The sequence below is a fragment of the Dermacentor variabilis genome, chromosome 1 (genome assembly GCF_050947875.1).
Source record: "Dermacentor variabilis isolate Ectoservices chromosome 1, ASM5094787v1, whole genome shotgun sequence".
Classification (NCBI taxonomy): domain Eukaryota; kingdom Metazoa; phylum Arthropoda; class Arachnida; order Ixodida; family Ixodidae; genus Dermacentor; species Dermacentor variabilis.
Genome location: NC_134568.1, coordinates 186,514,782 through 186,538,513, shown reverse-complemented (window position 1 = coordinate 186,538,513; position 23,732 = coordinate 186,514,782). Strand labels below are relative to the sequence as shown.

Here is a 23,732-nt window from a genome sequence, read left to right as displayed (position 1 = left end):
TTTCATCATACCCATCAGGGCCAAATTAACGGAAGTTGACTGTACTTAGCTTTGGGCTGTATAGACCAGAAAACAGCATGAAATGGTAATGTATCAGCAAGGTTTCACTGTATTTGACATCTGATTCTTACACAAGCTCAGTTTGCGAATGGGTATGACAACCAGAAAGAAAACAAAAAAATAGATGGTTGTTGTATCACCTGAGAAAACTTATCTTGGTCATCCACGTAGGCTAGCAGCACAGCTAAACTATGTGCAACCCTTTCGCGGATGATGTCCTCTTTTTCTTCCTTGAGCATCTGTTGTAGCATGGACAGCAGCAGGGAGCTACGAATCTCAGGCTGTAAAAAAAATTTTTTTTCACACAATTTTGCCCTATTGCCACCATCTGCAGTACAGTCACAGGCTCAATTTCTTGAACAGCACATTTTTCAGACATGCTTGATCATTCGGACTTCCCCATAGCCGCCGCCACGTACTCCATACAATCAACAAACATAATGGCAACTGAGATTTCTGATGCTGTAGAGTGTGTCGTCATATTTTTCTGACATGCAAGCAAAAACGCAAACATAGTGGTCCTGAACACAGTTGCCACCACTTGAGTTGCAGCCAGGCAACGGGTTCAACGGGCTATTTCTTAGCTTTTCAAGCGCCATTCAGCTGCTACAAAACAACTTAGTAGACCAGCACGAAACTGTAATTTGGTTTGCCACTACTTGATAGAGTTGTACTAATCAGAGATAGCAGCATAAGCGATGTGGCTGTGACAAAAAAAAAGTGTGATGGCAGATCAAAAGTTGTGACGGGAACCTTGCTGCTATTATGTTCCTACCAGCTGTCTTCATCACTGATCAGGCCTGAGATCATATGTACAGGCTAGACAGATGACCCGAAAAGCAGCGTTTGGGTCCACAGGCAATAAGATGTAAGTGTGTAGCATGTTCGTCAGTGTTCTTATTGGACAGAACAAGGAAAGCTCACATTTAGGCAAGGAGTTCCATAATAAATTAACACATTGTGGCCTAAAGGCTAGCATTATGCAGTCAGTGTTGCCATCTTCACTACGTAGCATAGGTAATAATGTGTGACACACATTGGGCAAATACATTGGCTGATGGGTGAATACCGAAATGCACCCAACCATCACGAAATACATATACAGTCGAAACCACTTATAACAATATTCAAGTACCACAAAAATTCCATTGTTATAACCGATAATTGTTATAACCGGGTTGCATGAAAAAATAAAAATAGGGGGATGGCAGAGCTGTTGTGAGAAACCTATAATGGCGGGGACGCCAGTGCCCCTCCCCACCACCTTCCTCCATCCGGCTGCTGATTGTGTTCACTCGTTTAACTGCTTCCTGGGCACTCCAATCAAGTGTAACAAGCCGCGGCTGTCGGCGTTAAAGAATGGAACTGCTATAACAACTGCAAAGAGGGTACACGAGTGGCAAGCGATATGCAAGCACCGCCGTGGCATCGCTTTGGTGGCCCCACAAGAGGCCTTTTAAAACATGCGAGAATGTTGCTGCGGCAGCCTGTCAGCTTGAGAAATCCAGAAGAAACGCTGAGGCAAGACCGCCACAAGCAACTCGCCACGTACTTCTCACTGGCTTGCATGAGAAAGCCCTATGTCCGTTAGCCTAGCATGCTTTACGCGAAGCTTGTCGACATCCTTCTCCAAGGCATCCAGGTGCTCCAAGTAGTGCAGGGGAAACTTCTTCGCGAAAACGAAGCCCCGGAGGGACTGAATCATCCGCCAGGCCTGCTGTGAGGACAATGTTGAGGCAGCCTGCCCTACCACGTCATCGCTGCCGTCGCAATCTCATGCAAGCACGTTCGCGACGATCGCCTCATCAGTTAGAAGCACTTAGTTTCCAAATCTATAGCCACGCACTTTCTTTTCACCGGCAACGTCGCGCATTGCCGATTATTAGTGAGCGGATCAGCCATCTTTCGTTTCGGCGGCGAGAAATGGCGTGGCCAGGAACGATTTCGACGCAACCAACAAAGACGAATGTGAGCGATTAAGCTGCTTGCAGAACTGCGCTGAATGAGGAGCCAATCTAAGTCAGCGAGCAGCACAGTTGGCATGGTCCATTTATGTTTCGGAGGGTGGGGCGGCATAGAGCTGTGGACGCAGCCGATTCTTGTTCGGAGGAATGGAAGGGCAACGAGAGAGACGCGCACGGAGATGGTCACATGGCTGGAAAATGAGCGCGTGGCGGCTGTTGTAGCAGCGGCCTATCGTGCAGCGGCTCAAATTTCTCATTTTCTTTTTTTCTTTTCAAGGATTTCGCATTTCACTACCTTTTGGCTCTGACACCCAGCAGCCAGACTTTATTGCTATAACCAATAATGCAGCATCGGGGCACTGTAGTAAGCGGTTTATTTTACCATGGAAAACATACAAAAAGTTGATGGTGCAGCAGCTACTCATTCTTATAACCTATATATTGTTAAAATCGGTATCATTATAGGTGACTTCGACTGCAGCAGACTTTACTTCACTGAAGCACAACACTGGGCAAAAATCTGCAACCTATTTTACATACTGCTGGTAGTGAAATAAATTAAAATATCTTTCCCCTCAAAATTTGTTTGTTCAGACTGCCCGATTAACATTTTCACTAAAGCCTCCATTTAGGAGAAATCAGTTGGCAACTGTATTCAGCTAGTTACAAGGCATGCTTGCCTTTTAAACTGCTACTGAAAATGTGGGCAAACAAGATTTGGTTTCTTTGTTAAGCTTCAGAACCAATAACAACACTGCAAACATAAAGCCAAAGCCTTTACATATAGGTTTCTGTTCAGGCCAATTTTCAGCTCTGATCATATTAATTAACATTTCTATAACTACCTTCTAAATATAATCATTTATTTACATCAGTCTTTTCAATATGTAATAATTAGCTAAGAACCATATAGCTGCAATAATTTAAGCTTTAAAGGCACCATAAAATAATTAATCTAACTACAAGCACACAACTGACAAGACAATTAGATCCTTCAGTAATCTTCTACAGACTGGGCAGTAGAAGAGAGCTACATTCAATGTGGGGTGATGAGAATAACAGAAATTTGCATGAAAATTCTGACTGAAAGCAGAGTTTAAGGGCAAAAATTAATTGCTTAAAAATAAAGAAACACAGTGAATGAAACAGGTGCAGCTATTTTTTTAAAGGGACACTAAAGAGAAAAACTGTTTCTTCTGTATCAGTAAATTACCCTTCTACAATATCAAAACAGCACTCTTACCACAATAAAATGCTTGGTAAGCCAGAAAAAAGTGCAATCACAAAAGATGGGTGGCAATGCATCCCAAAAGTTCCCACACCAGCTTGCTGCAATGTCATGGATTTTGAAAGCATCTTCTAGGGCCTAGTTAATTCTTTAGTAGCTAAGGTAGACTACATTGTGTAATCAAGGAGGGAAAAATTGAGCACGGCAAGTTTCTGGGACTTTTTGCAGAGCCAACACAGCCTGAATACGAAAAGATACTTTGAAATCTGTGACGTCACAGTGACATACCGGTTTTGGAAATTAAGCGCAATACATGTATAAAAAAACTGAAACTTTGTTTTCGAATTTAATGACAACAGAGTTTGAAAGAATGCTTTATCCATCTAAGCTGATTTAGTCTTTTGCTTTAGTGTCCCTTTAACTGTTCTTATACAATGTACAAACATCCCTAATATTTATTGCTGCCTGTTGTCTATGTGTAACAATGTGATATGGCATAATTTGGGAAATAATACTTCTTTGAACATTCACAATAGCATGCAGTTCAACGTAAAAAATTTGAGACAAAGTGAGACACAACTGGAGTGAAGCTACTACATAAAAAATATTGCGATATAGTGTTTATACTCACAGCTACTTGCGATGCCAAATAGCCACAGGACTCTGCCACCAGAAGTCTTCTTTCCAAGTACTTATGGTTTATCTGCCATAAATTTAAGAGTTTCATTAGTATGCAAGCATGGAAAAGATGAATTCATTATGAAAAGCCTACAAACAGCAGAAATGTGCCTTCTGTGAACAATAATCCAGATATATACTGGACTAACAAAGTTGGTGCTGCTAGAAATTTATCAAGCAATAATCATATGTATACTTTTGTCATGTTTTCATGTACCTTTGCTTTTCTGCACAGTACTGCACCATGCGAAAGGAAGGCACTAATACCTTTTCCTGAAGATCTAAGAGCCACATGCTCTTATTTAGCTTTGTGTCCAATGAGGTCTCTGCCACACTCCTACTGATTTCTATCCACTTTTCCTGCTGCACAATTCCCTAAGCAGACGCAAACCCCTAAATCAACACCCCCGTGTGAAATTTTGTTATGCATACCTGCTGCATTTCATTGTTCTTCCGACCGCTCTGTGCGAATGTGTCTTTTTCCCTTTCCACACCACTTACTATCACTCATTGTTGAGGACTTCTTCAGTATTATTTTCTGCCTGACCAGTGCTTGTATAATTGCTTATGTTGAATTCTTGTCTCACTGTGTTTGATGTACCACTGTTCTCACTGATATGTTACTCCGTGCCATCTGCACCGACGTGTAATGCGGGTGTTTGGCCTCGTCAGGAGACATCCTAGTCTCCTTTAGCCTCTCCCCACGGACACCATGTATCGTTGTCCGAAATAAAATACATTTAAAAAAAACATGATATTTCCACTAAAAAAAAAAGGGCGATTTGGAAGTGACATGGGAATCCTGCAGCCTGATACCATGGCATTTACATATACAGCCAGAGATACACAGAACACCACTGTTGTCTTGGTATTCCTGTGGACATCTCCACTCATAAAAACTTGGTGGGAGTAAAGTTGCTGACCAACTATGGTGCAAAGCTCTATTACACGATAAAGGCAATATAAATAAAGTAGAATGTGGATCTATAAGCAGCAATAGAGCTGTCTTAGTTGTATTCACTTTAGTTAGACTTGAAGCAACTGTGACCCACTTGATATAGCAATATGTATTAATAAAACTTCATTAATTAAGATTTAATGGGACAAGAAAAATATTCGAATTAATCGGATGTCAAATTACAAAATGTATTAAGAAAGCAATAAACAAATGTTTACTACATAAACATCACATTACTAACTAAAGAAATCCACGACCTTCATTTCTATTTTGCACAAAATCAGTGTGGAAGCTGCAATTCTTATCATCTCATGACTGATGAGTGCTCAAAGCGGCATGGGCCTCGAGACATTCTTAGCAATGCAGCAGTGGCACAAAACGTGTCTTTATTCAAGTAGACATGCATTTCACTACCATGCTTATGTAGCTATCATTTTGTCACCGGTGAGCTGGTTGGCAACAGGTCGTCCACCACAATGTAGCCAGTGAGTTTGACGGCAGATCTTTGCATCTTTAACAGCTTCCACAGTGTCTGTGACATAGTAGCGAGTCTAGCAATGAATCATAACAAAACCACTGCTCACAACAATAGTTGCAGATGAATCTGTGGTCACTATCATCGCAATCATGGATGGCAACCATGCAGAGTAACAAAGGCAATTTGCTTCGTTCTCCACAGGTATGATTGTGATTATTCGCTAACTCGAGCTTTCCGAATGTGAACTTAAAAATTTTTTTGTGCATCAAGTGCAATAGAAGCAGCGCACACCGCGGATGCTTTCAGACAGAGCAAACAGATTATGTGCATTGCAGTGCATTGGAATTCACTGTCTCCACTAGTTCATGTGTAAATACTGGATGACAGTTCAACAAAGCGTGAATGTTTCTCCCACACCTAGCAAATCATGCAGTGTTGTAAGAGTGAACCGATACATTTTCTTATCACTACTATGCTGATTACTTAAGACTGTTACATTCAACTGTTAATACAACTCGGTGCGTCTTTGACACTAAGTACTGTACAACTATAATAAGCAGCTCATCTACTCATTGCCATCATGACCTCAATAGAGTAGACTTCCGTCAATTCGAGTATAGCTAATTCAGTTTTCCAGTTGATTCGATCCCAACCGAAGGTTCTGGCCAGCGCCCATACATTTCTATGGGCTGAAAATTTCATTATTTCGATACTGAAATTATCATTTGCCAGATAATTCGAACTTGGCTGGTCAGCACACATGTGCCTGAACCGAATAGTGACTCCAGTGGTGACTCCAACAGTGTTAGCATCTGTTTTGGCAGCACTTAGGGTGCAGTGAATGCGTTGAGCACACATCATCTCTCGTTGAAAACACCTATTTTCACCAGGCCCTGGGAAAATTTTAATGCGAAAGTGGTAGCTTACAATTATTAATTACAGTATTTACCCAATTCTAACTTGTATTTTTTTGGGGGGGGCCAGTAAATTTGTAAAAGCACATTCAAACAATGTTGTTGTGGAGAATTGCATGCATTGCAGAACGAAGTAGTGAAGTGATCAGTCCAAGCATAAGCCACCATCCGGTTCGCAATTGTTACAAAGTTGTTTGATAAATACAGAATATTAAACACAGTATGGACCGTATGGAGGACAACATGCTGTGGTTTTTCATAGTCAGCGATAAAGTGCTGTCTGAGAGTAATGTTGATGGACATAAAGAAAATGAATTTCTACTCTGTGATGGTAAAGTTCACTGGTTTTGTCTTTCTTATTGCCACAATCAGAGGCATGCTATGTTTATAATCAAGTGTGCGTTCGATTTCCATTTCGTTTAGGAGCTCTAAAGTCACTTTTACATAAGTTTTCTACTTTGAAGCCATAAAAAGTAGCTGCGCAGTTGATTTAGGGATGTGCTATAATTGGCCAAACGCTGCTAAATGAATCAGCCATTTGTTTCAACACTTTGTTCTCTCTCATTTAAGTCGACCAACCGGACAATTAGACACATCTTGTCAGTCTCGTCAGGGTCAAATTAACAGAAGTCAGCTATACCACTTTTCTCTTACACTCAAACAAATATGTTCAAACTCATTTTTTCTTTCATTTTATTGACATTTGAAAATCATTACTTGAAACCACTCAATTCTTTTTATTGGCAATGTTTTTGAAAACAATTAATAGGTGATAAAATCTTGTACATTTCTCATAACATTTTCGGTTTCTTTAAACTGAGCTTTTGCACAGTAAAGATCCCCTCATAGTCAAAATTAATCCGGAGACCCCCCACTATGGCGTGCCTCATAATCAAATCGTTGTTTTGGCACGTAAAACCCCAGAATTATATTAAATTGAGCTTCTTGTTTAGTAAATGCCATAATATTTGACATGTTGCTTTCAAAATGTACTTTTATTCTTAAATTAACCAATGCTTGAACTTGTTTATCATGAATGCAACCTTTTGAAATGTTTGTTTTTTCTCCACTGCTGCCATAGCCAAATATGGCTGCAGTATGTCAAAATAAATGAGTATATTGAAATACCATGGTCGAGACGACACTTTATTCCAAAAAGGAAAAATGGCGTCGATGCAAAAACGAACACGAGCCGATGATTGATGATGACTTTGTACAGATGAAGATGAAGTTCGCATAAATGCTTACACTAATTTCCCCCGTGGACGGAAGCGGCCAGCCTGGCTGCACATTAGATAGTGGAACGGAGATGAAAGGGCTTCAGGCGGGAAACGTGCACGACCTCTGTTCCGCAGCAACGTCGGTCAGTTGGGGCATCAACAGGTGTAACGCGGTAGTTCACTGGCAAGGTCTGCTCTATGACTTTGTAGGGGCCAATATATCAAGACTCAAGCTTCTCACATAAACCGGGTGTTCGTGCAGGTGTCCATAGGAGCACATCGTCACCAAGGTGGTATGAAACGACGCGGTGAGAGGCATCGTACCGATGTTTACGATCATCTTGGCTGGCTTCAGTGTTCATACGGGCGCGACGACGACATTGGGCAAGACGAGACACAAACTGGTCGCAAATGAATGGTGAAGCGTTGACGGGGCCAGAGAAGAAAGAAACGTCGAGTGATGAGGTTGGGTGGCGGCCGTATACTAAGAAAAACTGAGAGTATCCGGTGGTGCATTGAACAGACGTGTTGTATGCAAATGTTACAAATGGGAGAATCGCATCCCAGTTACGATGGTCAGGTTGAATATACATGGATAGCATGTCGCACAGCGTGCGATGAAATCGCTCTGTTAGCCCGTTGGTTTGAGGGTGGTAGCTAGACATTGTCTTGTGCACGGTGTTGGACGCTTGCAGAACTTGATTAAGGGTGCTTGAAAGAAATGCCTTGCCTCGGTCGCTCAAAAGAATGTGAGGTGCCCCATGACATAAGTAGATAGCCTGCAAGAAGAAGGCCGCTACTTCTGAGGCAGCTCCTGAATGTATTGGGGCTGTTTCAGCTTACCGGGTCAAATGGTCAACAGCAGTGACGCTCCATCTGTTGCCGTCTGGAGTAGGTGGGAGTGGCCCGAAAAGGTCAATGCCGAAGACAGAGAAGGGTTGTGCTGGACAAGGAAGTGGTTGTAGCGTCCCAACCGGAGCAGTATTAGGTCGCTTACGGTGTTGGCAAAGCGTGCATGAGGCAACATATCTAGCTATGCTCGTGGAAAGGCCTGGCCAAAAGAATCAGCTGCGTATGCGCTCGTGTGTTTTGTGGTAGCCCAAGTGGCCTGATGTAGGGTCATCGTGTGAGGCCTGCAGAACTGCAGCGCGAAGAGAGCGCGGTAGAACGGGAACCCATTGATGGCCTTCCGGGTGAAAAATGTACCGGTAGAGCATATCGTCTTCGAGCTTGAACAGTTTGAGCTGTTTCCGTAGCCTGGCGTTGGGTGGAGATGAAACACCGCTAAGGCACTTGATGATCCTACGGCAATAAGAATCAGCGCGCTGGTGAGTGGAAAGCACTGAAGGGCGGTTTGATGGAGCCAAGGAAGAAATTGGTGTAATACACGATGCATCCTCCGTGCAGCCAATTTGACTACGTGATGTGACGTGCTCCGATGATGGTGGTAATAGGCATCGTGAAAGAGCATCGGCATCTTGGTGCTTCCTTTCGGACTTGTATATGACATCAAAATTATATGCTTGTAATCGGAGTATCCAGCGGCCAAGGCGTTCAGACAGGTTTTTGATGGTCGACAACCAACATAGGGCATGGTGGTCGGTCACAACCGTGAAATGTCGACCGTGGAGATATGGACGAAATTTCTGAATGGACCAGACAACAGCCAAACATTCTTGTTCGGTTATAGAGTACTTCTTTTTGGCGAAAGTGAGAACGCGGCTTGCATATGCAACAACCTTTTCGCAAAATTCGTGGTCGCGCTGCAGCAGTACGGCACCAATTCCTTGGCCACTAGCGTCAGTATGCAGTAATGTGGGCGCCTTGTCATCAAAATGACAAAGAACAGGTGGGGATGTTAGTGCGCACTTGAGTTCTTGGAACGCGGCTTCACACTGATCGTTCCAATCGAAGGAACTTGAACTAGCAAGGAGGTTGTGGAGGGGCGAGGCAATGCTGGCGAAGTTCCGGATAAAACGTCGAAAGTATGAGGCGAGTCCAATGAAGCTGCGCAGTTCTTTTGCACGAAGTGGGCGTGGAAAGTTGAGCACTGCGGAAATTTTGTCCAGATCGGGCTGGATGCCGTCTTTGCTAACAAGATGACCCAAGACTTTAATCGTTGTGCTAGCAGAACTTATCACGGAAGCAAGGGCAGATGAAGCAGATTTGCCCTGTCGAGGAAGAGCTGGCGAGGAGGCAAGAGGAAGCAGGGAGGCTGGTTGGGTATCCACACAACAGGTCACTGCGGAGCCTTGAGGTAGGAGGATTGTCTCAGTGGTCGCGTTTAATGCGATGATTAATGCAGAACTTTCTTTGAACCGCACCAGGCAGGAAGCGAAGACAATCCCACGGGCAAGACAGCGGCCGTAAGGAGTGATGAACACGTCGCCATTGGTGATGTCCGTAGAAGAGAGACTTATGATTTGCTCGTGGCCAGGAGGCAGTACAGAATCGGCAGCAGTGAGAAAACGCACTCGTGGCTCATCGGCACTCCCGCTGTAATGAACAGTCTCGGTCATATGGACTACACGTTGACGGCAAGAAATTAAAGCGGACGCTGACGAGAGAAAGTCCCAACCTAAAATTGAGCGCACGGGAATAAAATCGCGAACTTAATGTGATGACGGATACCATCAATGAAGACGCGTGCTGTACATTCGGCTGATGGTCGAATGATTGCTCCATTAGCCCCAATGAGGGATGATCCAATATAAGGCGTCTTCACTTTCCGCAGACGAGAGCACAGGTCTGCCCGCATAACAGATATAGTAGCTCCCGTGTCAATCAGAGCTAACAAATGCACACCCTCCACAGACACCAATAACATGTTCGAAGGACGTTCAGGAGGACTTGGAGCACTTTGCGGCGATGCAGTGTCCCTCCAAAAACTGCACTCATTAGTTTTCCAGTCGCTGGACATGGAGTTGGGATACAGGTCGAAGTGGCGAAACAGAACATCGGAGCGGTGATGGGGAGCGGTGCCTCGAGGCACGTGTGTTGTGTGCGGTGTTGGAGAATTCGGCCGGAGATTATCGAACGGGAACGGGAGGGAGGATTATCGTCACAAGTGCGGTAGACGCAAGGAGGTGGCTCATTGCGTTCAAAGGTAGCGTAACCACGACGTTCGCCTTGCTGGTGGCGTCGGCAAAACCGGGAGATATGTCCTCGAAAGCCGCAGTAATAGCAGACAGGCCTCGACAAACGCCAGGCAGAGTAGTAAGGCGGGTTCGGAGCTCGGGCGACTAAAGGTGCCAGGTGATCGTGAACAGGCGCAGGTGGTGTGGTTGGAGATGGCGCGGCTGGCATTGCAGCAACCTGGGCGTAAGAAGCCGGTTGTGGGCAAGGAGAAGCGTTGGGATGGTGGGCGTTCTGCAGCGAGGCCAATTCCTCCTTAATAATGCCGCGCAGGTCAGTAGAAGCAGGTTGGACGTGAGCGCTGCTGCAAGGAGGTGAGCCATGCGCTTGCAATTCCTGGCGAATTATGGCTCATATGATAGACCGGAGCTCAATACTGTTTGCCAGGGGGTTGTCGGAAAAGCAAGCGGATTGATTGCAGGGCGTCGAGACGTTGACAGACGGAGACGACGTCTGACACCGTCGAAGGGTTATGAGCGGCCAGTGCGTTGAAGGCAGTAGATCCTACACCCTTAAGAAGGTGTCGCACAAGGTCAGTTTCTGGCATGGCACTGTCGACATGGCGGCAAAGCGCGAGGATGTCCTCAATGTACGAGGTATACAACTCGCCATAGTGCTGGACACGCTCAGACAGCCTCTTTGTCGCAACTTCCGAACGAACCGTAGGTGTGCCAAAAATCCGCCAAAGCTGCTCCCTGAAGGACGACCAATCACGGAAGTCCCTCTCGTGATTCAGGAACCATGTCTTGGCTACTTGAGAGACGTAAAATGGTACGTTGTTTAACCTCGATGTCTCGTTCCAGTTGTATTCGCTGAAACAATCGTAGTTGTCGAGCCAGTCTTCAACGTTCTCACCAGGCAAGCCAGAGAAGATTGAGAAGAAGCCAGAGAAGAGATACTGGTTGTTGGCAGGGCTGGGAGTTAGGGTGGCTGACACCTGAACCGAGATGGTGGACGCTGCGGTCTGGTCTTGCGACATGGCGGCCTCTTGGCGTAAGCGGTGTCCCGAACGTAGCTCCAGGAGAGATCTTGAAGTGGATTGAGGTCGAAGGGATCTTAAAGCGCCTCCATCACTTCAAATACCATGGTCGAGACGACACTTCATTCCAAAAAAGAAAAATGGCGTCGATGCAAAAACGAACACGAGCCGATGATTGATGATGACTTTGTACAGATGAAGATAAAGTCCGCATAAATGCTTACAATATCGAATCAATTACACTCGTACATCTATAGTACTTTTTGCTTGGTCCGTACATAGAAGTCGTAAAATATTTTTCATGCATGCCCATTTTTATGTTGCTTTACAATGCCTTACAGCATTTTTGGTTGTGCTTTTGCCAGTGGTAGTGAAATGCTATAATTCTAATTGGCTGTGATTTGTTATGGAGTACTAGTACAAGTGGCATCTCACCAGCATTGCATGAATCATGAGCACTCATCCAGATCACTGTTCCTGCCAGCTTCCCTAGCACCTTACGCATTGTCTCAAAGAAGAATGGCACAAATGAACAGGGACAAGATAGAAAACATGGACAAGCGCAGACTAGCAACAATGTCCGTGTTTTCTATCTTGTCCCTGTTCGTTTATGCCATTCTTCTTTGAGTATGGATTACCGACATGAGCAACAGTTAGTACTCCTAAAATGCATTGTCTGCTCTGCAAGCTACTGAAGCCTGCCAAAATGTTTCTGGTACTCATCATTAGGGTGCAGCATATCAACACCCTGATCGTACGAAAGGCAGACTGCATAAATAACTAGCCTTTCTTCAAAAGAACAGACTGGTGGGCTAGTTTGTACTGCATAACTTGAGGTAAAGAGTAAAAGAGCACACAGGACGCCAGAAGGGGACAAAGACTGAGTGCAAATGTGTCTTCGTCGCCTTCCATCATCCTTCATGCTCTTTTGTGCTTCACCTCAAATTAACCTTTCTTCTTGTGTGCTCAAACCTCCCACTTGAACATGTATTCCTAAAGGTCCGACAGGCACTTGAAAAAGGCAGGAAATCTGTTCCATACAGCTGTCAATAATTGCCTGTCACATTTACATTCCACAAGACATACGGATAGTATAATGCAAACATCACCCTGCAAGTCTAACACAAACAACAGTTCATGCACAAACACATGCACATACTCACTCACTCACAATCATAAGCAATGAAAATAGTATGCAGACGATTAGCACATACTTGCTCCCAGCACTGTGGCAGAAGCTCAGCTTCAACTCGTTCAGGGCCTAAGCACTCAGCCACAGACAGCAGCCCAGCCAATATGACTCTGCGCTGTGCATCATCAGGGCGCTTCGTTAGGTTGAATAACAGATTCAGAAGGACATCACGTTGAGCAGCATCTGGATGCAAATTGATGGCTGCCAAGAGCAGGGGAACCAGCTCCTGCAAAACGTCCATAAAGTAGTCAAGAAATTATTTTAAAAAAGCGTACAACAAAGCACATGAATTCAAATTTCACAGGCATGTTGAAAAAAAATTCAACCTAAATTTGATCTCAGAGAATTCTAGGAAATATAACCACATTTAGTGGTAGATAGACAAGGGTACATATCATTATCATTATAATCATGACCATCACTTATTTTACCTTTATCCTTTTCAGTGTCAGGTTTTTTTGGAGGTGGCACACCTCCAACATCGCATTTTTTTCTCACATATTATACAACAAACACTAGGGTTTATTTTTGGCTATGCAGAAGGGAAAAAATAACATGGATAAAGGAAAATGCTTTCTTGGTATGGCCCTCACATTCCTATCTGATGTCAGTGGCACAGTGGAACAGAAAAGCAAAAACATACCAGTACGTCAGTGACACTGAAAGGATTAGTTTCTCCCGAAGGGGTATCACATGAGGAGGAAGAAGAAAAACTTCATTTTGAACAAGGAATTTGGGACCTCCCAGGCCCCCTGGATCCCTGCATGACCCCACTGCACTCAAACGTTCATGTTCAACATATCCATGACGCTGGCAGCTTGGCTGGCGGCGATCTTCTGCCTTGCCAGGTCTGTGAAGCGTAGCGAGAACTCCCAGTCCTCCCAAGTTTGGAGTGGCACCGGCCCACTGGGGGGAGGAGAGGCTGGGAAGGCCAGGAGTATATGGGTGAGGTTTGCTTTCGGCACATTGCACAGAGGGCAAGAAGGTGGGATGGGTCAGTAGTGGGAGAGGAGGGTTGAAGTAGGTAGGGTGCGCATTTGCAGACGGCGCCATAAGTGTTGATCCCTGGTAGTGAGGGAAGAGTAGGGGGGGGGGGGGTATATTTGCCTCTCGGCACAAGCATTCGTAATGAGGTCAGCGAATGTACACGCACGCTCCCTTGAGAAACCCCCCATGAGGTCTGCCTGTGCCCGGGTTTTTGACCCTCGGGCTAAAGAATCGGTGGCCTCATTGCCGGGGTTTTCCAGAGTGCCCGGGTACCCAGATGAGCTCAGCGCTGCGTGAGAAATGAGGGTTCTGGGTCAGTATGTGGAAGGTGGCAGGGTGAACTCTGCCCCTAGCATAATTTGGCAGTGCAGTTTTGGAATCACTCAGGATGTAGGTAGCACTGGAGCTGCCGAGCCCTAACATTATAGCAATCTCTTCCATTTCCTCTGGGTCTGTTGCCAGGGGTAATTCCTTTATTAACGGAGGGGCGTTCGGCATGTAAGCAATCGCTGTGGCTCCGTGCTGATCACATGCAGCATCTACCCATGTTGCATTCTGTTCATCACCATACCATTTATGAAGGGCTGCTGCTCTGGCTTTTTGTCGCTTGGGGTTTTGGTCGGGGCGCATGTTATGAGGGAGCAGTCGAATGTTTAGTGTTTGACGAATTGCCATGGGTAGCGCTTTCAGGGAGTCATGATTAGCAGGAGTGCAAATTTAGAGTTTAGAAAGTATATGTCTTCTGGTAGGGGTGCTGGCTAGTCGGAAATATTGTGCCTGTAGGTGTGCTTTGGTTAGTTCTTGTATGGTGTTATGCACACCTAACTCAACCAGGCGTTCGTTATTGGTGTTTTTGGGCAGACGGAGCACTGCCTTGGTAGCTTGCCTATTATAGAATTTATTGTTTGGGTTTCAGTTACAGTGAGGTTGAGGTAGGGGGTAGAATACAATACTCTATTCTTGGTAAATGCCTATACCACTTGCAGGGTATCTGCTTCACGCAGGCCGTGAGCTTTATTTGTTACTCTGTGTATTAGCTGCATGGTGGCTGCTAGCGTGCGCTTTAAACGTTTGATTGTTCCAGTGTTTCTGCCATCTTGTTGCAGGTATAGGCCCAGGATTCGAATGGTGTGGACCGGTGCGACCTCCCTATTCTGCACGTAGATTCTGATAGGAGTATGATACGTTTTACCCTTTGGTGGACTCAAGAAAAGCTAAGATTTTCAGACCAAGAGTTCAGATTCAGAAGGTGAGGGCTACCTTGGTGACCTCGTCCTGTATTACCATTGTGGCTGTTTGCAGTGTTTTTTCAGTTTGGGCGTCTGATGCATATGTAGTCAACAGGGTGATATCATCTGGGTACAGGGTATGGTCAAGATGGGGAATTTGCTATAGCTTCCGTGCAAGCGGAATAAGTACTGCATTAAAAAGGAAAGGGGATAGTACGGACCCTTGCGGTGTGCCTACGTTCGCTAGTGTGTCGCGGCATGTAAGAAGGTTGTCTACGCACATGCTGGCTGTTTGGTTTTGCAGGAAAGCCCTTATGTAGTTGTATGCTCATTGGCCAACGCCTAGGTCTAACATGGCTTTTAGGATGGCCTTGTGGGTGATGTCGAAGGCCTTCTTGAGGTCAATTGCCAGTACCACTTTGGTGTGCGTAGGTATCAGTGGGTCCAGAATAGCTGTCGTTAGTTGAAGCATGGCATCCTGCGTAGATAGGCCAGATTGGAATCCAATCATCGAGTGTGGGTATTGACCGGTGTCTTCCATGAGGCCATGCAGTCTAGTTAGGATAACTTGCTCAAAGAGTTTGCCTAGGTTAGAGGTAAGGGAGATGAGGCACATATTTTCTGGTGGAACTGGTTCGTTAGATTTAGGTATTAGAATAACCCTTCCATGCGTCCACTCCTCTGGCAGTGTGCCCCTGTCAATGCTTGTTGAGACTGGTAAGTTCTCACAGGGAATTGTTATCGAGGTTCCTAAGAGCGGCGTTTGTCATGCGATCTTGGCCTGGCATGGTGTTGCAGAGTCCATGAAGTGCTGCTCGGACTTATTCTATAGTTATGCCCCTGTCCAGCTCAGTATTTTGTGGGCCAGTGAACTCTGGTAAGGGATTCGAAGGGCCCAGCGAGGTGTGTAGGCTCTTGAGTGTCTGTAGTAGCGCCTGCGTGTCATATTTATGGTTGTGTGTTAGTCGAGCTAAAATATTTCTAGTATGTTGTTTACTTTTCATGGGATCAATTAGATGTTTTAAAAGTTGCCATGCTCGAGCAGTACTGAGATTGCATCTGAGACCTTCACATATCTGCTGCCAATTCTGCCTATTAAGTTGTTGGCTATAATCCTGAATTTGCTTTGCAAGCTCAGATATCTTGTTTTGGAGCTTCTTATTGCATTTTTGCTGAACATATCGTTTCATGAGACTCATGTGCTTCCAGGGTGTCTACTAAGTTGACATTTCCAAATTCCCTGAGTTTTCCAGGTTTTCCCTGAGTGCCATTGCAAATTTCCCTGAGTGATGCAGAACTAGGTTTTATGTCAAGACGGGCTGAAACCATATCGCCTGATGCTGTCACTCTCTAGCAAGCACATGAAAAAAATAAAGAAGCGCCTTAATTCAATTTGAATACGAAGGAGTAGTGTTTGTGTTATTCAAAAAGAGAATAGAAGGCAGGGGTTAGTAAAATGCACAGCAAATAAAGTGTCTTAAAAAAAAATTGCAAATGGAGTCGGACATTCTCAAATACGAATAAAAAGGAGATGGATATAGAAGCAAATATTTTCGAATATGACCTATTTCTATCACCTGATAGCAAGCTCAGTGGTATGAGGCCCGAACTCTGTCACAATTCAGATTCTCTCTCAACAGCTCGTAAGTCAACCTCAACTGTTCTGACATACTCTCAGCCCACGCACGACTCCTGAGTGTTGTGTTTCACTGCTTTAAAGAGTTTATTTTGGTTTGGATGAGGGACACTTGCATCTCGGCATTAGCCAAAACTTTATTTTTTGAGCTCAAGCTCCTTTAAAACGGCGGCAGCAAGCTTCCTTTCCCGTTTATTCCTCAATGCGTAGGTCATTTCTGTTGTTGTTTTCCTTCCGCCACTCGTTTGCCCCAAAGACCATTTGAAGCATCTTGGTCAGTTGCACAGTCTACGGCCGATTTTTCGAACTCCCTAAGGGCCGTGAAAACGTCCGAAAAATCAGCCAGTTGGAAAAAAAATAAATGCGTGTCATTTAGTGCCTTTAGGGGCTCAAACCGCCACAGGCACGTTCGAAAACGCTCTGAAGGCCTGTCGGTACACATATTAGGCATATCGGTGCTCGTACTCTGACGGGAAATACCGGGTGCACGCGTGTATAATTAAGGAATACATACTGTGTTCCGTGGCAATAGCCCCTTCCCACGCTTGTTATGCTTCACTGCTATACTTTTGCGTATGCTTCACCAAGTAACATTTCTGTACCGAGGCGAAGCTGACTTTCAGGGACCGGCATTATGCAACGCATCGTGTTTTCGACATTTCTAAGCCAATCGCGAAAACCACAATGGCGTAGTCCGTGCCATTGCTGACAGCAGCTAATTCTTTAAATAAAAAACTCGGCATCCAACGGCAAGAAGCTTCATAGCGAACGTCGAAGCAGCTAGGCCTAGCGTTGCCGCAGTGGCGGCAACGGCTGCCAGCGGATCTGCGTGCGAGAGTGCCGGTTCGAGGTGGCGAAGTAATCAAAATGGCAGCGGTGGTGCCTTTGATTATTGCCGTTTCGGACCTGCGGTCACGGCAAAACGTCCGGAAAATCGGACGGCGAAGGGTTCTTGCGTCGGAAATGTCACACGTTCTGATACGTTGACTCTATGGGATACGTGGCGGTGTCGCGAAGCCGTCCAAATTATCGGGAATCCAAAAAGTCGGTTATTGACTGTACACTGGTAACTCCTCCAGCCGACGACAGGGCGTCAAAGATGATTCATTACGATTCCTGTCCGTTACTCGAGCCAGCATTACCGCAACTTTCAACCCTTTCAATAAAATTGCCGCTAGTTTTCCCTGATAGAGGCCCAAATTCCCTGAGTATTCCCTGACTTTTTCCAGACTACTCAAAATCCCTGAGAATTCCAGGTTTTCCCGGTTGGTAGACATTCTGGTCATATGGACCAGTTTTGAGTCCATAACTGGAAATTGCTGTTCTGGGCTATATTCCTTGGTACACGCCACTTGGCCCTCGAGGACCTGTGCTGTCTAGGTTCGCGCATCCACCGGCCCAGTTTGTTGATTTGTTTCCCGTTGTTTTCTGAATTTATCCCGGTTGATTAGCTTATGCTTTATTTTCGTTCAAGACGCTTCAGGACCTGAGACTTTAACTTCGATAATGGTCACTGCCTAAAGTATGTGTTGTTCTATTCCATTCCAAATTGTTGATGCATCTGTCCAATATGAGGTTTGGACTTGTGTCCGTCATTCCGGGTGTACCTTGTCTGGGGGGGCAATCGAAATTATTGTACACTGTGAGCTGAGACTGTTGAATCTGTGTCATCAAAACCTCCTTTCTGCCGGAAGTTTTCTGGTATCCCCACAGTCCATGTGTGCGCAGTTAATGTCTCCGGGCACTATGATTGGTGTTTTATTTGCTGCTGCGGTTATTTGCACTATTAGGTTAGCGTAGCGCGCTGCTGGCATACTCAGTGGATTATAGATATTGGTGATGAGTAAGGAATCCTGTTGAACATCGACTGCGATTACTTCAAGGACTATGTTTTGGACTTTGTGTGGGAATATAAGTTGTGTGTGCCTTATGAATCGCTTGATAAAGGTGGACACAACTGGAGCACTATAATTTGGTGAGTGATAAGTAGTATATCCCAGAAGTGATATACTAATTTTAGGGTCCTGTAGCAGAATTAAGTCTGGTGGGTGTTCCTCATTTAGTACGAGTTGGATTAGCGCTTCTCGTTTACGACGTATACTGCAACAACAGTTCCAATGCCAGAGTTTTAAAAGGGGAGGAGTAGTCATCGATTTAGATTAATCACCTGCCATTTTGCACGCCAGAAGTTTTGGAAGTGGAGGGGGGGGTGATTTAGGGGGTAGGGGTGCCGCCTGCATTTCGTTGGTTGCCTCCGCCACCATTAAGCTCATCTGTGTGCTGAGCTGGGTACAGAAGGAATCTAGTTTGTTCTCTAAAATTTAAAAGCGTTTGTCAATGAGGCAGTCGACGCGAGTTTAGAGTGTTGGAGATCGAGCCTCGAGTGTTTGGAGGCGATTTCCTAGGAATTGCCGAAATTGATCGCACATCTGCTGTTCGAAGTCTGCTAGTTTCACTGTTAATTTTGCCTCAAGTTTGGCTTCAAACTAAGCCTCCATCTCAGCTGTTTTGTGTGATGGTTCATGCTCAGCTATTTTGTCTGACAATGGAGGAACTTCTTTTCTTTTTTGTTGGTGGGGTGGAGGTTGAGGTTTCTACGGGACATGAACTCTGAGTGTCTAGCGGTAAGGGGTGACCAGGAAGTGGGTGTGAGGGCTGGGTGATGGTTTGGGTAATGGGTGAGGCGTTGGGTTGGGTGATGGCCTGTTGTAAGCATTTTACCTCCTCTCGAAGGCAGGCCAACTCCTCGTCCCGGGGGTCCGATTTGAGGGTGATTTGTTCTGCCCATGTGAGCTCCTCGGGGGCCTTTTTGGGGGCTGACGGATTCCACTTTGGGAAATCTTCTGGGTGTAGCTGCAGTCTTCCAGTTTTGCCCTTGTTAATTGAAGGCCCCGTTGCTTGTTGTCGCTGTGTTGCTTTGCATTATCCTGTTCCTGTAAGGTGCTCTACGCCACACAGGATGCATCGGGGCATGCACAGACGTATTCTGTCTTTGCCGAAATCTTCGCAGCATCTTGGACATCTCGGTATTTTCTATGGTGAGCACACATCATGTCTGTGTCCTGGGGCACGACAGTTAATGAAGGCCTCTGGTCGCACCCTATATGGCGTGCACAGGTGCACTCCCCCATAGTAAATAATTCAACAGGGGATGGGTCCCTGAGCAAAGGTGATAAGGATGGACTTGGACTTGCCCATGCGTCTTGCTAGTAAGATGCCTGTTCCTGGATTTCTCGCTTGCAGATCTTGTAGAAGCTTTTCTTCTGTTTCATTTCTAAAAGCATTGGAAATCACGGCTCCCACTGTGTTCACTGCAGGGACTATGTACGCTGCCACCCCGTACACTTTTGCGTTCAGGGTAATGCTTCCGATTTTAACCAGGTTAAGGGCTACTTCCTGGTTAGTGGTGGCTACTGTGCACGGGTTGTTCGATGGGTGCACACGTAGTTGCACTTCTGCTCCTATCGCTATCTTCGTCGCTTCACAGAGGCAGCGGAGCAGCAGCTGCGGCTGTATTTTGGGTAAGAAGAGGCCTCCCTGCGAGTGGAAAACTACCCTTAATCACATGCTGTGGCAGTGGAGTCATTAGACAACTTCTGCACGTGACTTGCTGCATTGCACGCATCTGCGCCAGGTCCGGGCGGTACCTCGGATGCCACGTCGACGCGGGGAGCGTTGCGGTGCGTCCCTCAGATGTGTTGTTTTCCACGTACCCCGTTCGTATCCTCCCTTGGGGATTTTGACTGGGACTTGCCTTGATAGGTTCCGATGATAGTGGTCCAGTTTGCTGGGTTGTAGTCCTCTTCCCAGAGGGTAGTTCCTTTGACTTGTACTTCCATCATTCTGGGCTCTCGGTGTTTCACCGTGCTATAGGTCTCGCGCCTGGCTTGGCACGGCCTGTGCGGCATGTCAGTCTTCTCTCGCTGATAAGTAGGGTTTGCTCGGCGATAGGGTCACCAAACTTGCAAACTGGCCTCCAGGCACCTACCGGTAGCTGTACGGCAAGACTGGTGAAACTAGGTGATGATTTACTAAAGCGGCAGCAGCGGTTTTAATGAGCCTATGTGGCATGCGTCCGCTCCCGCGGCCGTTGACGCATTCCCCGTATTGCATGAGGGGGAGCATGATCCACAAAGTACAGCGCTTGCTCACTAACCTAAAGAATAATGCATAACAAATGATGAAAAAAGACAATTCAAAAGCAGCATGGTACAAAAGTTGTAGAATTTATTAATAAATTGTTCGGTACGTGTAATCAAACAGGAAGGGGATGACAATGCAATTAGTTATCATACACACACAGAAAAAAAGCAGGGTACAAATAGCAACCAATATCAGGAAAAAAAAGCAAACACCACCTTAAAGCAAACAAGAAATTAGGATTGGAAACAATCATCAAAGCGCACAGCTAATCCCTTTATAAATATTAAGGGATTACATTCAGTGACAATTTGGTTGTATATTCGATTCTGCTATGGTATTGGGCAAAAAAACATGTTGTTAAATGCATTGGTAACCCATAGAGACGTTGAATTCTCAGGGAATTGAAAAGGTTCCAAGAACTGCGCACCAAAGGAAAAACAAGAGTACCAGGTAAATTTTGAATAACATAATATATCTTGCAGAATAGGCAGAGTTGCACAATTCTACAATGCTAAAGGAGGGAGACTGAGGAAAGATTTGACCATAGTAACACTATGGCCGTTATCACAGTTAGAGGACATAAATTCACCTGTTCAATTTCATATTAACAAGAGAGTGTTACTAAGGCAACTCTGGTGTGAATTCCAAATTGCTGCTGCGTATTCAAGCTTTGTCCGAACAAACATTTCTTAAACTTTTTGGCGTATGGAGGGAAAGGGCAATGAGAGATTCCTTCTGATGAAGCCATGTGATCATGAAGCACCCAATGCAACCGTTGATGTGCTGTGACCAGGTTGGTTTGTTGGTGATACGAACACCATGACACCAATATTCTGTCGCATGTGATAAGGATGTCGAGTACAATGAGTACGAGTGGAGGAAGTTAGTACGTTTGCGGGACACATGCATGAATTTACATTTCGGAACATTTAGCTTCATCATCCACTGCATATGCCAGTTTTCTATTAAAATCATTTTGTAGCCGTAGTTGGTTCTCATAGCTATTTATGTGATGATAGAGGACACAATCATCAACGAAAATATGGAGAGATGATAAAATTTTAATGGGTAAGTCATTAAAGGCCAACTGCAACGAAATTTTCAACCCATAGAAAGCCTAGTTTCAGGTAGTTTAGACGTGCAGTAGCCTCTGTGCAAAATCTTACGCTTGAAATGCAGCTCAATCCGTCACAAAGAGCTCACAAAAATCGATGTTTTTCATATAGAAACTGAAAAATAATGACGCCATTATCGCCCGGCGGAAGTGACATACAGTTAAGAATACGGAGAACCAGCGCCTGTGCTGTCTGTTTTCCTTGCTTGTATTCCGTTCCAGTGTATTAGTAGTGAACAGGGTCCTGCACGTCTGCTTGTCAGAGTTAGTATACTTTCTTAGCTACTTCGTGCACTGTGACAAGGCTGTTGCACGCCCGCGATGTTCTTTTAATGCGAAGTATTCTCCGAGTCCAGCCAGTTTTCTTTATCTGGCTGTCTACGTTCACCAACAGGGCCTTGATGCATTCTGCCTGCGCTCAAAGAAGAGCATATTGGGGTGGCCAAGCTAAAAGTGCAGTATAGCCCAGTTTAACGCAAACGCGATCCACGCATGGTGCCGTTACGCTAAATCAGCAAAAATTGGACGCTCTAGTCTTGTGTGGCTGGCGCGGGAATAGAACATGTCCTATCTCACGCCACCCGCAGCAACTGGAACAGGGCGCACCGTGCACTAGCTTGGCTGACCAGCAGCATGCTGTTCGGGTTCGCTGAAGCGATCGTGCTACGTTCGTGCCTTCGACAAAAAAATTAAGTGCTTGCTCGCTGCACACTTGTGCGCTAGCGCTGCGGCAATACCTGATCAATACCTGGTCATGTTTAAAGCACAGGATAAAATTTTAGCGCTCTTACCGTCTCTGGCATTACGTATCCGACTTCACCGGCCACTACCTGACATGTTGGAAGTGCCGGACTTGTCGACCGATCTAGGGAGCTTACATGCGAGCAACAGTTCTGTTTACAAGTCCCTAGACTGATGAGACAACTATTGCCATCTGTAGTGAAGGATCATAAGTAGCTGAGACTTGGCACGGCCGGACAAGAGGGGCTCGGTGCTAAGTGTGCATAAACTCATGGCCAGACAGGCCAAACTGCGGCCGTGATAAATATTCACCCATTTCGCTGTGGCGGCATTAAAAGCCTGCATGGCTTGTCACTGCACCTACACCGTGGCCGCCGCATCGTGGTCTTCATGACAAATGCAGCATGCAGTTCCTGCTACTTTTCTGGCACTATGTCAGAAAGGATTTCCTTCGTCTGCTTCAATGCGTCCGATATGGTGACGCACGAAACTTGATGATGTACTACCGGAATTGATCGCTAGAGAATATTGCCCTTGAATACAACCTACCTTTGAACGTTACCTTTGGTTTTCCGACGCCATCGTAGCATAGAGTCAACTCGAGAAAGCGTTTAGATCTTAATGGGTAAGTGACTGTGCTGTTGAAGTGCAGCTTCGTCTACTGCAGTTAACATGCTTTGTGTACATTGGCTGGTATGCATCACACTTGCCTGCCCTGCCGTGGTGCACATTTGCGCTCGGAAAGCTGGGACAGGAAAGATGCATTCAACCTTCCTCTACTCAGCATTGTGTTCTCCCCAGCCATTGCTCATGATAGACTACGTATTCGAGCACCTAACGGCCACGCAACGCATCAGCATTCTTGCAAGAGCTCAAATCACAAGCGCAACAGGGACAACGCATGCCGAGAGAGACGCCCGTCAACTCACAAATGACGAGCGAGCAATGCGCGTGGCTGGCTCGGTGCAACCTGGCGCAACTGAGAGATCAACAGTTGCGTACCGTTCTTCAATATGCGCTACATCAGCACCGCTACCGCGTTGTCGCCAGGCATACGCGTCGTCTGCACAGGCACT

At 45.6% G+C, this 23,732-nt stretch overlaps 1 protein-coding gene across 2 annotated transcripts in view; it reads right to left on the bottom strand.

Moving 5' to 3' along the window:
* Positions 1 to 23,732, bottom strand: part of LOC142589684 (RAB11-binding protein RELCH homolog) — a 210,697-nt gene that overhangs the window by 120,406 nt on the left and 66,559 nt on the right. For both annotated transcript variants that reach the window (XR_012829913.1, XM_075701229.1), the window contains exons 9-11: positions 12,829 to 13,032; positions 3,884 to 3,955; positions 201 to 341 (exon numbers count right to left, since the gene is read on the bottom strand). Coding sequence is in view for 1 of the 2 variants with exons in the window: in XM_075701229.1 (XP_075557344.1) it covers positions 201 to 341; positions 3,884 to 3,955; positions 12,829 to 13,032 (417 nt within the window). In the remaining variant the exon portion in view is untranslated. The remainder of the gene's footprint in view (positions 1 to 200; positions 342 to 3,883; positions 3,956 to 12,828; positions 13,033 to 23,732) is intronic.